This window comes from Toxotes jaculatrix, chromosome 1, assembly GCF_017976425.1.
Source record: "Toxotes jaculatrix isolate fToxJac2 chromosome 1, fToxJac2.pri, whole genome shotgun sequence".
Taxonomy (NCBI): domain Eukaryota; kingdom Metazoa; phylum Chordata; class Actinopteri; family Toxotidae; genus Toxotes; species Toxotes jaculatrix.
In genome coordinates, this window is record NC_054394.1 from 26,755,327 (window position 1) to 26,772,208 (window position 16,882).

At 40.8% G+C, this 16,882-nt stretch overlaps 1 protein-coding gene across 6 annotated transcripts in view; it reads left to right on the forward strand.

Moving 5' to 3' along the window:
• The window catches only part of myo9aa (myosin IXAa), a 95,296-nt gene that overhangs the window by 64,641 nt on the left and 13,773 nt on the right, over positions 1–16,882 (forward strand). For 4 of the 6 annotated variants that reach the window (XM_041032876.1, XM_041032877.1, XM_041032896.1 and 1 more), the window contains 14 exons: positions 109–230; positions 1,790–1,931; positions 3,547–3,742; positions 5,266–5,385; positions 6,201–6,248; positions 6,872–6,947; positions 9,172–9,312; positions 9,905–9,944; positions 10,039–10,161; positions 11,364–11,444; positions 11,669–11,779; positions 14,458–14,580; positions 15,496–15,645; positions 16,362–16,675. In XM_041032876.1, the coding sequence (XP_040888810.1) occupies positions 109–230; positions 1,790–1,931; positions 3,547–3,742; positions 5,266–5,385; positions 6,201–6,248; positions 6,872–6,947; positions 9,172–9,312; positions 9,905–9,944; positions 10,039–10,161; positions 11,364–11,444; positions 11,669–11,779; positions 14,458–14,580; positions 15,496–15,645; positions 16,362–16,675 (1,787 nt within the window). The remainder of the gene's footprint in view (positions 1–108; positions 231–1,789; positions 1,932–3,546; positions 3,743–5,265; positions 5,386–6,200; positions 6,249–6,871; positions 6,948–9,171; positions 9,313–9,904; positions 9,945–10,038; positions 10,162–11,363; positions 11,445–11,668; positions 11,780–14,457; positions 14,581–15,495; positions 15,646–16,361; positions 16,676–16,882) is intronic. The other 2 variants (XM_041032880.1, XM_041032905.1) reach the window with 1 other exon arrangement.

Genomic DNA, 16,882 nt, shown 5'->3' on the forward strand with positions numbered 1-16,882 from the left:
CATAGAAAAAGACTGCAGTTCCTAAATCAGCTTGCCAGCTAGGAAGTCAAGCATTACTGAAAGTAGTACCAACACTGAGCTCTCTGTTTGCATTATGTTCCCCTGCAGGAGGAATACAGGGCAGAGGGCATCAGCTGGCGAAACATCGACTACATTGACAACACAGGCTGCATCAACCTAATCAGCAAGAAGCCCACAGCGCTGTTCCACCTACTGGACGAGGAGTGCAAGTGAGTCTTTCAGTCTGTTTGGCTTCCAGTCTGACTAGTTCATTTGGAAACTCATTTCATTCTCCTGTGTGGTAAACCATCAAGTGCCGCTGGCAGGTTAAAGCAGAACTGGCAGGCGTCCTGACCTAACAGCAATGTTGCTGTTTTGATTCCACCTGGGGACCTTTTATTTTTGCATGGTGTCATGCAAAAACACACACCTGGGTGTTTGAATTTACCGACCTCCATCAGGGCCTTCCCTTAGTGAAAACATGCCCATCCTTACTAACCTGAATCACCTGGTAGTGCGATTCCTAAGTCCCCGAGACACCCCATTTCCTGTCTGCTGGATTTATGAATTGACTACTTTTTCCTAATGTGACTTCTTAAGGTGACAGGATGTCAGGCATGTGTCTGTCAGCTTGTTTTGGAGGTCTTATGCCCCCTAGTGACTTACGTGAATACAGTTGTGTGATAATTGTAGCATGTGAGCAATGCACACATGCTACATAGAGGAGGCCAGAGGCAGTTTAACAGGGGCCTGCCAAACCTGTTACAGCAGGGGAGAAAGAGAGGCTTCATGAGCTGAATGTTAGGGTGATGTGCAGATTCTGTCTCACTCACAGTCTCACTGTAAAGAGAAATTCTGAAGTCTCTTAGAGGAGACAGATGGTAGTCTGTGCCTCACCTGAAAAATATTAATATCTGCAAAACTCCACGGGAAAACGTTTAAAACTTTTTTTAAACGTTTGTCCCAGCGCGAGAACAGTGTTGTATTTCAAACAATTAATCAGTGTGGATTGTGTTAAATGTCTGTGTAGTTCTGCTCATATAATCTCTGAAATGTAATTAAATGATCATGCCATCCATAAGATGGAGTTGCCTGGAATGTAAACCCTGTAAACTGCAGCGAAGATTTAATCCTCTCAGGTTCATGACTGTACTGTGGCTATTTTTGCTAACAATATTTCCTTCTTTATTTCCCCCCTCTTCTCTATTTGGACACTGAATCAAATTCCTCCCACTTGAAAAAGCTGGAAAGCACACTTTGGCTCTGTTGTTTTTATAGCTCAGATTTCACCCTGTTCCAAAACCCCTGGTGTCCCATTCTTCGCCTCTTCTTTTCCTGTAAGCTGTTGATTTTCTGCAGAACTGCTGTTAAAGGACAGGGGGGAAATCTGAGTTGAAATCAGATTAAAATGATAATCTTCAACCTGTGGCGTCAGAGGATAAAATGTCAGAATAAGTAACCGATCAGATAATGTTAACTTGTCATATTTCCAGTGGCCCATTATAGGTTCTGTTGTCGTAACGGTTGTCGTGACTGGATTAGAGACGAGTGGAAAAAGTAATGTCTTTAATTCATTATGTTCTGTGTGGATGAACAGCTCAGGAATCTGTTGAACATTTTCAGTGTTATTTATACTAAAGTATTCGTGACGTAGTTGACAACTTTAAACAACTGCATCAACACTGTGATTTCTTGGCAGAGGTCCTTACATAATGTGTTTTCATTTTAAAAACAGATGTAAAATCCCACTGTTCTTCGAATCAAACTTTTCTGTCTATTTCTATTTCAGTTTCCCTCAAGCTACCAACCAGACTTTGTTGGATAAGTTCAAGCGGCAGCATGAGGGGAACAGCTACATCGACTTCCCTGCTGTCATGGAGCCCGCCTTCATCATCCGACACTATGCTGGCAAGGTCAAGTACGGTGTCAAGGTCAGTGTAATCCTCACTTCCACACCTAGTCATTGATAAGACAGAAAGGGAAGAGGAAATTTGGCCTATCTCATCTTTTTTTGTGCTCTTTGGGCTTTTGTTGTGGGAGGGAGTTTGTTTTCCTCACATTTCACATATCACATTAATATCCCCGCCACATGGGTTGAAACCTTTGCTCAACTCTTTGCTCTCTCGACTTTGATGAACATGTGTTTTCCAGTTGGTTCAGTGGATTTTAAAACCGTATCAGATGGATTGTAACATTTTCTCATCCCGTAGAACATAGTCGTGTCGGTCTCTTTTCAGTGAAATTTGCCATTTTGAATGAAAAATATGGCACCAGCATGATTCATGCAGACCAAATTACGAAGGCACAGACATAGCCACACTAGAAGCAGGAAGATATAATACAGTAAATAAAGTTAGACCAAATAGTATTATTATATCAACATTAAAACATCGTTACTTCCCCAGTGAAGTAGGATTTCATGTTGAAAGTGTGTGGACTTTGGTCTTTAGACTTTAACAAGTAAATACACTCATTGTATTATCAGCTGGTACAGTCCATCAACTCTTATTAATGCAACCTTTTAAAATTAAATTCAAAACTCTTTCAGCTTGCCCTTCATTGAGGCCTCTGTGCTTAGTGAAAAGCCTAATTGGGAATGAAATGTTGTAAGAAAAATATTTTTTAAAGGGAGCATTCTACAAAGTTCCTAGCCCGAGGAACCGAAAGCATTTGCAGCAGCTTAAAAAAAAATCTTGTTTACATCAAACCATCATCATCCCACCCAGTCCTCTATGGTTATAACAAGATCACCATTATCACTCACTCATTACATGGAAGACCGATCATCAGCAGACTCATCTAGAGCACTTAACAGTTTGATGGCAAAAGAGACAAAAGAATGTCTCACCCTGTCGGACCACACACACACATATACACAACAAACTACACTCATAGTAGCTGCACTGCTTCTCATTCTTTTTGTGGCGCTTTAAAAGGGATGTGAAGTTTCACATAACAATAAAGAGGCATTTTAATCCCTTTTTCTGTGTCACATACGCAAAGCAAGATCTGGCATCTCAGGGACCCTTACTGGCATGAACAACAGCCCAGTCTCAGCCTGTCACATGCAGTCAGCAAGGATAAACCACCATAGTAAAATTCTTATTAGTTTCGAAAAAATGATGGCGAACTAAAAGGTAAAACACTGGTCCCATATTTTCAAGCTAATTTCCTGAAAACATTCCTTATAATCTCCTAAAAATGAGTGAGAGTAATGGTATTTACCTGTGAGTAACAGGCATGTTTTCAAGAAATGTCTGTGCTATTTGGCACTAATTATAAGGGAAATGGAGAAATGTTAATGGGCAAAGTTAGGTGGTTAAATACCCGCTCATTTTTTTCGAGTGTTTAAGAAACTAGTAAATTCAGTTGTAGGAAACTAAAAACAACATAGTTCATATATCCAGTCGCCTAACAAGTCTGTGAAATTCTGTAGCATGGACTGTGTTTTATTTGGTGGTCATCAAATCAGTTCGAAAAGAAGATCCAATAACACAAACAAATAAGCAAATAATACCATTGAATACGTTTTCACATCTCACACAGGATTTCAGGGAGAAGAACACAGACCACATGCGCCCTGACATTGTGGCTTTACTGAAGAGCAGCAAGAACGCCTTCATCTGCGGGCTGATCGGCATCGACCCCTCAGCCACTTTCCGCTGGGCAGTGCTCCGAGCCTACTTCAGAGCCCTGGTGGCTTTCAGACAGGCTGGGAAGAGACATACGCAAAAGAAGACTGGTGAGCCCTCGCACTAATGGAAATTCCACTTACATACACTTTATAGCGGTTAGACAGAGTACATTCTGTAAAGAGACAGATGGAGGAAATACAGGGGAAAATCTTATCTGAACTTAGAAAGTCAAACACAGCTTATACAATATATCTGTCATCTATAAATGTCTTCAGTATTTTTATTGTATCAAGGCAACTGCTGGTTGCCTCTCTTATTAATTTACAGTATTTTGTAGCTGCACAAATTTCAGTGATAGATTATATTACAGTAAATATTTGTAATGATGAAAATTTGTGATCTCTGTAGTTTGTGTTAAAACAGCACCAGTGAATCTACAAAGAGGCAAAGGATGTTGAATTTACTGAATGGCATGTGGGCATTGCAGGTACTGCAAGAATAGTAGTAAACTAGTAAACTGCTAATACTACAGAAAGAAATAAGCAGTCTGAAGGTGTGTGTAACTTCTGAAGCAGCTTGGACAAACATGGCGTATAAGCACGAACAAAAAAACAAATTAGCTTTGTTCAGCCAATGAACTGCAAGAAATTAGACAGTTTTTATTTATTTATTTATTTTTTAGTTTTCCTGCCATGAACTGTACCATATGCTCACGTGCCATGTAGTTACAATTTTGTCCTCTTTGTTCACTGTAGTTTGCTTTATCTGCGCCATGTTTCGTGTTTCAGTAGTCACTGTTCTGTAGTGCGTGTGTATAGTGCTAGTAGTGCTGCTATGTATTTACAGTAGCTGTTGCTCTTTGTCTCTCTCTCAGCTTTGGCTTTACACGAATGCCTTCTTTTCTCTTAGATTTTACTCTTGCCGTCTTTGATATGCAGTAGATATTACCGTCAGACGTTCCTTCAACACTGCCGTCGTATCAATCAGACTTGCGCTCTGCACCCTCTTGATCTTTCCTAAACATTAAGTTTTTTAATGTCATGTGAAAATAGATTTTTTTTCTTTTAGAAAAATCTTGTTTCCTTCGCTTATCCTTATATATCTTTTAGAAATCCTCAAAATATATCAGTCACCCAAAGAGAACTTGTTACATGTCTTCTAAAACAGTTTTTGACATATAGTAAAGTTTATAGTAATCATAGTTATAGTTAATAAGCCAAATCTTTCTTTTTGTTTTTTTTAAAGAAATTATTTTAGGATAACTTGTAAATTAAATTACCTTTAAATATCCTCACCCTGTCTAAGAGGACAATGGAATCAGGTTACAGAAAAACATATAGAAGACATTGTATGGAAGTACCTTTGGGGGACGAGCACCTGCACACAGAATTACAATGACAAACATCCTACTGCTGGCGCCAACTGCAGTTTTGAATGTCAATCATTTCTCTCCAGAAGTCTTCTTGCACAGGTATCTCTCCAGTAGATGACTGCATCTCTTGATCTCTTCTTCTTCGCTGTCTAATCTGTCATTTCTCTCTCTCCCTCTCTCTCTCTCTCTTCCCCCTTCTCTTTCCTTGTGTATTTTTTTCTCTCTTCTCTGTTTTTTCTTTTGTTTTGCTTCTCCAAGGGCATGATGACGCTGCTCCCTGTGCAGTTTTGAAAAGTGTGGATAGTTTTAGCTTTCTGCAGCATCCTGTGCATCAGAGAAGCTTAGAGATCCTGCAGAGATGCAAAGAGGAGAAGTACAGTAAGGCTGCCAATACAAAAATGACTCCTCCTATTTTCCTGTCAGATCATGATTGGGAAACTGTAGGGACAAGGCTGACCAACATCATCGACTTTACTGAAGCCAGACTTGCCAAAATAGACCAGAATCATTAGAATATCCCAACTTAAAGAGAACATAGTTTGATAAAGTTTTTATTTTCTGCTTTGTGATTTGATTTACAGCTCTTATGTACTATCAGTAGACTAGATGCTTGTTGGTCTCCGCTCCCTCCGGCTTCCTCTTCCCCCTCTCTTATGCACCTGCATGCATTTGTTCTTAGTCTTGTCTTGCATGTTGTTGACTAGCATGCTTCAGCCATTCTGTCACTAACACTGTCCTAGTAGAAACTCTAAGCAGAGAAATGCATGCCTGTACTGCTGTATGAGCTAACTTTGGTCGGGGGTAACACGACACAGTAACACCTCCAGGTATCTGTCACTTTCCTTTTGTCAGTAAGGGCACATGGCTACGCTTTCATGTCCAGTCCTGTCTTTTGGGGCAGTGGGTGTAACTGCTTGTCCACCACAGCAGACTTGTGAAATCAACCACTTTCTCCTGTCACTAACACCACACAGGCTGGTGACGGTGATAGAAGACTCAGGGGGTATACTATTGACATAGCTGGGGACACAGACGTGTACATTATTGTCACTAACTTGCTCACAGGCAGCTTTACGTGTGGTGCAGGACATACAGCTCACCTCACACACTTCTGTCAAAGGTCACTTTTCCTCTACAGACATGTCATTACACTCAAATGTGTTTGTGTCTTTTTGTTGTGTGCCACCCTACAGCTCCAGATGAGAGTGAAAATCTTGTACAAAGTGATGAAACTGAAAACGGTATACTGTTAAGTCACTTGATAAAATGCTCTCCCAGATTGCTTTATAAGCAGGCTAACACACTGTAGATTTCTCTGATTTCACATCACTGCGATTGATCGGATGTAGGTTCTGAGGAAATGCTGGTCTATCAACTTTAGACTTGTCACTGCCGATAACCAGCTGTCACACTGTAGTAATTAATTAAACCCATTCTGCTCAGAGTTTGAATGGCAACTAATAAATTATTGATTATGGGACAAAATATGGTGAACAATTGAACAATTGATAAGTTAAATAACTAATCAAGGTTTTAAGCAAACCTACAGTCCAAACTAAACTAAATAACTCTTCAGTATCATCTTCCATAATTTGATACTAACAAGAGCAACTCACTATTAACCTCACGGATCTGTGTTTTGATATTAAATCATCTGCAGTAGATTATTTATCCAATAAAAAGGCACATAACACTCACTGCAATAACACTGGAGTGTCACGTGGTGTCAGAAGTGTGTATTTGTTTGTGAAGGTTTTGAGGGATTTGATTGTGTGTGTGTCTTTGCCTGTTTAGTGTGTTTGTATGTGAGAGTGCATGGTTTTGTGTGCTGTCACACGATGCTAACCTGTCTGTTCGCGATCAGGTGTGGCCAGAAAGAGTCCACGTACACCACTGTCAGACCTTCAGGGAAGCAACACCATCAATGAGAAGTCACCTCGGTAAGCGCCTGTGTCCCGAACGGGAGAATTTTTACAAAATGGACGTATCTGAAAAAATAAATTACTGCTGTAAGTGGAAATAGAGACACAGTTGACAGCCATGTTGTAAAATACTACAGCGATGCAGGAGCTCAACACATGTGTCACATGAGGACAAATGTGTTCACACCCGACAATGTAATGCAGTCATACACAACGCCACAAACTCTAATTCTACAATTCTACAATTAGTTGTGCGCTTCATAAAAGCAGTATTTGGAGGAGTATTATATTAAAATGTACAGTTGGATACATTAGTTTGTGCATCCCCAGTATATGTCTTTATGAAGTAGCTCAGTGAAGGAAAATGAGCTTTGTCCACCATTTATAAGTTTATATTCATAAACACATTTATCTCTGTGGTGTTTACAAAAGAGAAAAAAAAGATACTGGGTAGAATGAACTTCTTGTAAAGCTTTTGTTTGTTTTGTGGGGGTGTTTGGGCCTTTATTAGTGAGTCGACAGTAAAGGAGGAAATGAGGGCAGAGAGAGATGGGAAGTGACCTGCAACAAAGGGCTTCAGTCAGACTCAAACCAGCAATGTTGTGGTTCATTGTCACCACTAACCCTTCAGAGTGTCTTGTAAACTTACTATTTGATCTTACATGCATATTACAAAGACCTCTGGAAATAGTCATTGTCAACAACCCCCTGAATACCTTTGTTACAGATGCACTGTCATAGATAATATAGTTTCTACTCATCGTGCACTGATATTTACCTCAGCGCTTTGAGACAGACGTGGCATGCCTTTTAAAAAAGAAAAAAAAAAAAAAAACAGGAGTGATGACTGTGCTGTGACCCTGAACGTTGCTCACAGAACCACCCCACTGAGACCCAAGTCCACCACCTACCCTAATTAGCTGGGGACGGTGAGATTAGCAACCCACGACCACGACTGGTAGCACAGAGCAGCTTGTACAAGACAGCTTTTGTTACACAGGAGCTCGGTCTGGGGCTGTTAAAATCCCCTCTTAATGTGATTTGCAACCTCTGCTCTGCCTCGTTGTCTCTTTCTCTCAGTCACACACACTCATGCACACACTCATCTTCCACATACTAAGAGAGCATTAAAGACTGTGCAGCTGCTTCCTCTGTGATGTAAAGTCAGAGCTATGCATTGGAGAGGAGTGCATGGGGAGTGATAAATATTCAGTCCCTGCAGGGTGCGTGTCAGCTGGACACAGCAGCGGACAGTGCAGTTCTTTATGGGACTCTCAGAGAAAAACACTCACTACAAAAGGCATATTGTACTGTCACCATTAACACTGATCGATGATCAACTGGGGAGAAATTCTCCTTTATATGGTAGGCCAGATGCAAACAAAGGATTTGTGCTTATTCTTTAGGACATATTGTTGCGTCAGAAATTATTTTCTGATTTGATCATAAGCTATAAACCCATAAATACTGGCCCTAAGATTATAAAAGGGTAGAGTGTGAACCCAGATACAAAGATAAACCCAATGACTTTGATTTACACTTGCATACTGGAGCTTTGTGGATCTTCTGCCATAATTCACAATATTATAATTTGATCCAGGCTGGAAGTACAAATCATATGTATCTGTACTGCTCCTCTGGGACTGTGGAGATATGCTCCAGACTGTGATAAAGACCGTGGATCAGTATACTGACTGTGGTGGAGTAGCATCCTCTGGGTCTCTTCCCTGGCCTCCATAGAGAAAAATAACGTAGTTGACCAGTCACACCTCTGAAATGATGTTGAAGATCTTTCCTTTCTTGCTTTTTACTTGGTACCCCCGGTTGCTTTTTTTCCTCCTCATTCGTTCTCTCCTCTGGGCTAAAATAGTTCATATTGGTTAATGGTTTTAACCATGACCTGACCGCTCGTGTTTTTGTTTATGTTCTGGGCAGGTGGTTAGGTTTCACCTTGAGGCCTGAGGTTTAAACCCTCTGAGGCTTCAGTAAGCCGTGTCTAATTCTGTGTGAGATGAATTCACCTCTCTCCCATGGAAAAAAAAACATAGAAACTACTGCCCCTGCTGTTGGCATTCCTTCTGAGAAGAAGTATCCCCTTCACACATACAAAATTGATGGAATTTAAAATCCTGCATAGGTACACGTCCATCATACACACCAGTATGTAAGAAGTTGTTTGGATTTTCCTGAATTAATCACTTTTATTGGTCTTTGTGTGTGTGTGTGTCTGGTTTGTCTAAAGTGGTTCTCCCGGCCTCGGCTGGAACGGACGTGTGGGTCGACATAGCCGCTTATCATCCAGCAGCTCCACCACAGAAGAAGACGGCATCTTTGTCAACTCGACCAGCAGCAAACTCCTTGAGCGAGCACACGACATCCTCATGTCAGTGATGCAGCCGCAGTCAACATAAAGCTTTGAACTCCCTGTTAACACTGATTTAAACATTATACAGCACTCCCCTCGTTGTAGTATTTTTTTTTTTGAATTGTAAAATGCAAAACTACTTTCAGCATCATTTTACTCCACTGTTATTTGTCATTTTGGTCAGCAGTGTGGCCTAGTGGCCTAGAGACATCATTAAAACTTCAAGACCCGAGTTCAAACTCAGTGTCAGCAAACATCTGCCCTGCTGAAGTGTCCTTAAGCGATCACTGCATACCTACCAGCTCCAAGGGTGCTGTTCTGCAGCTGACCCTGACCTCTGACCTCCCTATGGAAGGGAGGCAAGTGAAAAGAGAATTTCCCCACAGGGATGAATAAAGTTCCACTTCATTGACAGGGATATGACCCACCTGGGAAGCATTTCTGGAATAAACGCTTTGTTGACCTTTTATGAGACAGTAAAAAAAAAAAAAAGATACCCTTCTTACCTTTCTTGATTTGAAGAACAAAAATAGGGATTTTGCTGTTTGGTGCTCAAAGAAGACTAGACTTCAGTACTAACATTTCTAATGTTTTTGTGTTTTATAAACAGGAGGAACAAAAACTACAAATCTAAGCCAGTTCTTCCGAAGGTACAGTACAGGATTTCTTTAATGGATCCTCATAGAAGGCACATATTCTAATGTACTCAACATTATCAACTGACTCTTGACTTCACATGTGCAGCATTTACTGAATGTCAAGTCACTGAAGTACCTCAGCAACCTGACGCTTCACGACCGCATCACCAAGTCACTGCTTCACCTCCACAAGAAGAAGAAACCACCCAGTATCAGCGCACAGTTTCAGGTCAGAAAAAACACACACACACACACACACAGAGCAAGCAGCATACTGCAGAGCGCAATGATTTGCCATTCAGTGCTCTCACTGTAAAAATAACACGATTAGCCTGAGCTGGACCTAGGAATCCCCCTCCAGCTGTGAATATGATAAAAACAAGGTGTGTCCTTCACAACTGGCTGTGGGTGGAAACATCCCTCCACTTCTCTGCCTGCCAACGGTCTTTACTGTCCACTGTCTAATCCATGTATTTGTCCATAATGTGTGTGAAATCTATTACGTAGTTAACACACCCACCCAAAAGTCTTACGTGTATGACATCATGTCTGGGAATCGAAGAAAAAAATAATTAATAAATGTCTCATAAAAATACTTTGATTTGGTGAGAAACTGGTAGTTTGCCTTGTCTCAGTTACTGACACTCCCTTTTGAATTTCCTCACTAATGTTTACTTGGTAGAGATGAGACCATAAAATCAGTTAACTGCCAAAAATTCTTTAATGTAGGCGCTCTGCTCTTTGTTTAAGCCTTTGTTAGCAGAGGATTTTCTTTTAAAGGACTGTCCCGAATGACTGTCAATAACATAATAATTTCTTTAGGTCAGCAGCGTCTCATAAAACCTCATTGACAGCCGGTCACACACGCCAGCTCAAGAGAACTTTGAACAACCAAAAACTGCTACGTTCTTCCTGATTTCTTTGAAAGTGAGCTGTGTGCCGTGGCTTTTCGAGGTAGAGGCGAGTGCTGAGGCCCCTCTGGCAGGCAGCTCTGGCCCCAGTGTGTGGATGACTTCACTTCCCACATCCTGTGCTGCACTGATTGCTTTAATCTCCCATGGAGGGGGAGGAGACTGAATTCCTCCTGCCACTGAATTATCACACACACATGCTGACACACATGTGTATGTGTTTACACACACACACACAATGACTGCACATGGAAACACTACACAGGTTTCTCTTTTTTCTTCAGAGCCACATGCTTACGTAGACATATTGCTGGTATTTATGATCCCGTTCAGTGACTTAAATCTTGCAGCAAAGCATTTTATTTACAGATGGCCCAGTGGTTCTTCTCGGCTGACAGTCACCTGACTTTGACTATTGCGTGTCTAACGACTGCGGAGCAACAAAAGCAGTGTGCCTTAGCTTGTTAAACTCTGACTTCGTGTCCACTTTGACGTCTTGTTTTTGTGTCTCATTCTGCAGGCCTCTCTCAATAAGCTAATGGAGACTCTGGGTCAGTCTGAGCCTTATTTTGTCAAGTGCATCCGTTCCAATGCTGAGAAGGTACAGTGTGCTCACTCCAGACTACAGCCACTTTGACTGTTTTGGTTTAGTTTTCAAAGCATTTTTCATTTCCTTTGAAGTTTGAACTTTTTTTTTTAAAGCTGTTTATCATTTCCCCCTCTTCTCTCTGTAACCTCTGCTGCCTGTCGCTCTTCCTTTTTCTGTCCCCTCTCCTCCATTATTTTTTCTTTTTTTTTTCCCCCTCCTGGCTTCCCCTTTCTCAGCTGCCCCTACGGTTCAACGATAGCCTGGTTCTGAGGCAGCTGCGTTACACCGGTATGCTGGAGACTGTGCGCATTCGGCAGTCAGGCTACAACATCAAGTACAGCTTTAAGGTAACATACATACATTTACACCCTGCAGACAATCTTTAAACATCTTAGTCCAGATTTTCCTAACTATCTTTTTTATCATTTTATATTTTTGAACAACCAAAAAGATGAACTACCCAACAGTGTCCAAAATAGTTCAAATGAGCCTTCTCTTGACCAGCTACAACATTAGAATACTACTTAGATCAGAGGTCATCAACAGGGGGTCTGTGACACACAATTTTATAAAATATAGGGGGGTAGGGGGTCCCAGCTCCATCTCTCCATTAGTTTCGGGGTCTTTGGCCTGAAAAATGTTGAAGACCCCTGACTTAGATGTTAATGCACCAGTAATAAAATAAATAAATAACTCTGATGGGTGATATCCTTACATTGTAAATATTTTTATTCTTGATACCTCTAAGTTTATTTTGCTGATAATGGTTTTATACTTTTACTTAGGTAAGATATTTTTAAATGCAGGACTTATACTTGAAATAGGATATTTTTGAACTTTTTTTTTTACTGAAGCATTTGAGGACTTTGTCAGCACTGGTGGTAGTCCATACTGATGGTGAAAAGAATGGTCATGACTCTGAGGCTATGAATCTGAAGATATCTGGACGTTCGCCTCCTTAATCTGAGTCAAACTTTAACTATACTGGATTCTCCAGTTCCCATATGAAACTAATAGCATCTTTTCATAAGACCCTCCATGCGTGCTAAATGCCCTCATTTTTAACTCCACAATCCCAGTTTACAACCCTACTTTTTATTGAGAAATTGTTGTCTCCAAGCCCAGCTCGGGATATGACATAGCTCCTGCAGAGCCACAGAAGACAGTATAAATCAGTTTTCACAGACGGAACGGTACTAACCATGACTAGTGAACCGACCTTTATGTGTATACTTTGTGGTGTTTCCCTTTAAACAGTGTTTGTTTCCTGATAGTTATAACAGACTCCCTTCATCCACTATTTTTGCCAGGTATGATATTTTCCAGGAAGCAAGCTCTTGAAAAGCCAAATGGTAAAAATGAGTTCAGCAGCAGATCACATTAACATGTTCCCTCTGTGGAGGCGTGTGCAGGTCAAAACACACTGAGGCACTGATCAGTCTCACTGCTCACGTCCCAAAACTTAAACAACACTCAGGTTTCTGTGCGTTTGGCAACCAGTGAAGTGAATTCATGTCAAGGACACATGTCGCTGAGGTTGTTTGAGCCGAGATTCATCGTGTGTTGTATCAAGAGGGAATTATGAGGGACGTGAGGTGGCAGCCATCTTAACCACACTGGCTCTGACATGAATGATGTCAACCCTGTGAGAAATACTCAATGACTAATAAAGCAGATCATGTTTAATGCTGATTGGAAGGGAGAGTTTGGACAGAAAACGTGGGCCCCCTCCCACTCCAGTTTTTTCTTACATTAGTTTCCATTTTGTGGCCTTCGGTGTTCACTCGCGCCAGTCCTGTGATGTCAAGCTTTCAGGAAAAGATTAAGTCATTGTGCTAGTTTATGGTGGAGTCAATCACAATTTATTTCTCCCATGTAAACATAGTGGTATCTACTGTAACCGTGCAGATAGTCCATGTTTAATTTGCTGGGGATCTGAGAGCTTCTCTGCTAAGACTCCTGCTGCCTCCCGGATACAATCAAGTGTAACGGAATTTCGTTTATGGCGCTTCAACCATTGAAAATGAGTCATTTTAACAGCAATGACTTGATCCTGAAACTATGTCCCTCTTACTTACGCTCATCCACAGACCTCCACAGCGAGGTCTGAGCAGCAGTGGAAAATAATTAAGTACATTTACTCAAGTACAGCACTTAATACACATTATGTGTGTAATAATATAATATAATATATATTACAGTCACAGAGACCATTTTCCTTTGTACAGGTACCTATTGTGAATACTGGACAACAGTTACCACTAACATTTGAAAACAAATACAAAAATGATGCCAGGGTATATATTTTGTTATTTACTTGACCTTTTAGTTTAAAATCTGCATAACAAAGTGCAAAGCTTATCAAACTGTAACTGTTTTGATGAGCTCACTCAAATACATCATCACTTACCCAAAATTCCTTGTAACATATTTAGTGCTGCGGTCAGCACTAATGAGAAATATCTTGGGCACAGTATCACTTTGGAGGACTCTGCTGTTTCCCAACTCTTCAGAACAGAGCCTCTCCATTGTCCTCGGGTCTCTGAAACACTCCCCATGCTTGTAATTGTATAAACACAGCATCTGTTTCCCTATCCACCCCCTACAGCCCAGGGTGCAGAGCGTATTGAATTCAGACAATGGGCCTCAGTTTGAAGAGTGGGAGTTGAGCATATTTATGCCATGATGTTTGAACCCCTGCAAATATGGACAGCGTGGACTTTTACCTGAAACCACATGTGCCATGACTTTCTTTTTTTTTTCCAACTTATTTCTGCTCAAAAGATGCTACAGGAGGCTGCTTGAGTTTCTGGTGCTGGTCATGAGTTGTATTTCAAATTTAGGGCCAGAGTGCGTACAGTCGATAAATCCTGTACTAGAATCAGTGTTAGAAAAACTGATGGCTTTGGTATAAATCATTTTTTAGACACATTACTGTACAGAAATCTTACGCACAAATCCAGAGCAAATGCTGTTGCGTAATAAACATATTTCTCATTAACACCTTTCCTTGTCCTCTTGATAGGATTTTGTTCATCACTTCTGTGTGCTGCTTCCGGAGGGCACCAGTGCCACCAGAGAAGGCATCCAGCAATGTCTGGACCAGCTAGACCTAGAACCAGATGGCTACCAAGTGGGAAAAACAATGGTATTTACCCTGCCCTCTCCTTTCCGCTTTGCAGTTCATTTAATCTAATGATAAACAGATACAGTAAAACATGGTGTGACATCTGTTTTTAATATTGCACAGTATCTCTCTTTGAACTGGTCTCCACTGTACACTGGTCTCTACTGTACTCTACTGTAAATCTTTTCATCATTAGAATGTAATTAATATATAGTTCATGATATTTCACACAGTCAGAGCTTAAAATAGCTTCACTAAAGCTTTTTGAAAGTATAAGACATATGATATGGAAAAATCTTTTTCATTTAAATAAAGTCACAAAACATAATGCAGATGTAAAATGAAAAAGTAGGACAAAGCAGTGGTTTAGTGATCTGCGTCTGTTGTGTCACTGTTTGGTGACATTGGGTAAAAATGATACTGTGTGTTGCTGCATGTTAAGGCTTGCAGGAGCCCCGGAAATTGCCATTCCAAGACTTAAACTGTAAATAATGCGGGGGTTTTAAATCGCTAAAACTCGGCTGGTTTATTAAACTGTTAGATTGCACACACTATAAATAGAGTCAGGATGGGATAGTGTCGCAGGTAACCTCATATTACCTGAAAGCATCCTCTCAACAAAAGGATGTAATGAAGACAGTGCCCCATATGTGGATAAGTCTATGGTATGAATGAGGCATGATGGTGGGGTCCATGTCTTTGGGACGCTGTCTATATAATTAGAGGATCATACCTGACATTCTTGTGACCATGTATCCCGCCGGAGATTTCTGAGGTTTCTGTGTGTGCCTGTGAGTAACTGTGAGCGGGATTTTTTTTTTTTTTTTGAAAGAATCTGTGTGTATATCCCTTTGTAAGCAGCAGGACAGCCTCTGTCTTCATTAAGCGTGTGTGTGTGTTGCCCTGTGTTGACTCCATCGTGGTCCCTCCCTTCAGGTGTTTCTGCGGGAGGCTGAGCGTCAGCGGCTGCAGGCCTTACTCCACAGGGAAGTTCTCAGACTCATCGTCATGCTGCAGCGGCGATTCAGAGCCCGGCTGGAGAGGAAGCAGTTTGTCAGGATGAGAGGAGCAGCGATCTGCATCCAGGTACGCGATGATGCTTCTAATCGTCAGTGCTTTTATATCGGTCTCCTTAATTTCTGTCATTTCTTTCTGTATAATTTAAATCACTTTTCATTGTTTTTGCTTTGGATTATGCTCCTGAGAGTTTTTACAACTGAGTGGTAATTCAGTATATTGCTTATTGACTTTCAGTGGCATTGTATTGTGATAATAAGATCATATCATCTTGTTCATAAAATTCCCAAATTAATGAATACAAGCAAATTTTAATTTAAAACCAACAAATAAATTAGTTACTTCTAATTAGTTATTTGCATCAGTCATTTTGTTATGCTGCATATGATTTTGCTTACATTTGGATCATTACCTATATATTATGTTTGCAATATACTAATCAGTATTGGAAAGATATTGGTAATATTGGCCAGTCTTAAAACCGTGCATCACTAAATTTGAAATGAACAGATTGAAAGGTATCATTTGATATAATGGACGTTTAATTTCCTAAGCTGTTTTAAACTGTTTCATCTGAAATCTCTCAGTTGGAATCAGCTTGTCACTCACAGACATGTCCAGTCTAGTTGGGATTTATTTTTCAATCCCATAACAGAAATTTTAAATTTGTAATGCTACTGGAGTTGCTGTGGTCAATAAACATGAAAATAGGCTTTGACTAAAAGGAAAACAAAAACATCATGGTATCATGAAAATAATGCATCATTATCATCATCTCCTCACAGAAATGGTGGCGTTTGTACCAGTCCATAGAAGAGGAGGAGGAGGAGGGTTATGACCCTCATGTCCAGGAGGGGGCAGCTTTGTGTTTACAGACACACTGGAGAGGTTACAAGGAGCGCCGGAGGTTCAGGGTGTGGAGAGAGGCTGCTCTGGTGCTGCAGAGGGCATGGAGATTATGGCTCCATCGGCGCTGCACAGCAGCTCTGGTTATTCAGACAGCCTGGCGCTGTCATCAAGCCAGAGAAGCCTACTTGCGTCTGTATTGCGCTGTGGTACAACTACAGGCAATTATCAGAGGCTACTTTGCCAGGCAGAGGTAAGCCATACTGTGAAACACCTGTTACCCTATCCTGAACAGAAGCACCAGTTCTTTTTTCTGTTGATAGAAAGTTGAGGTACAGGTGAGTGTAATTTAACAAAAGCAAACATTTTAGCATTTTAAAAAGGTCTCAATAGAGCTCAAACTAGTTTAATAAGTTTAATAAGTGGCTGCATGATTTTGGCCAGTCTAGTGAAAAACCAG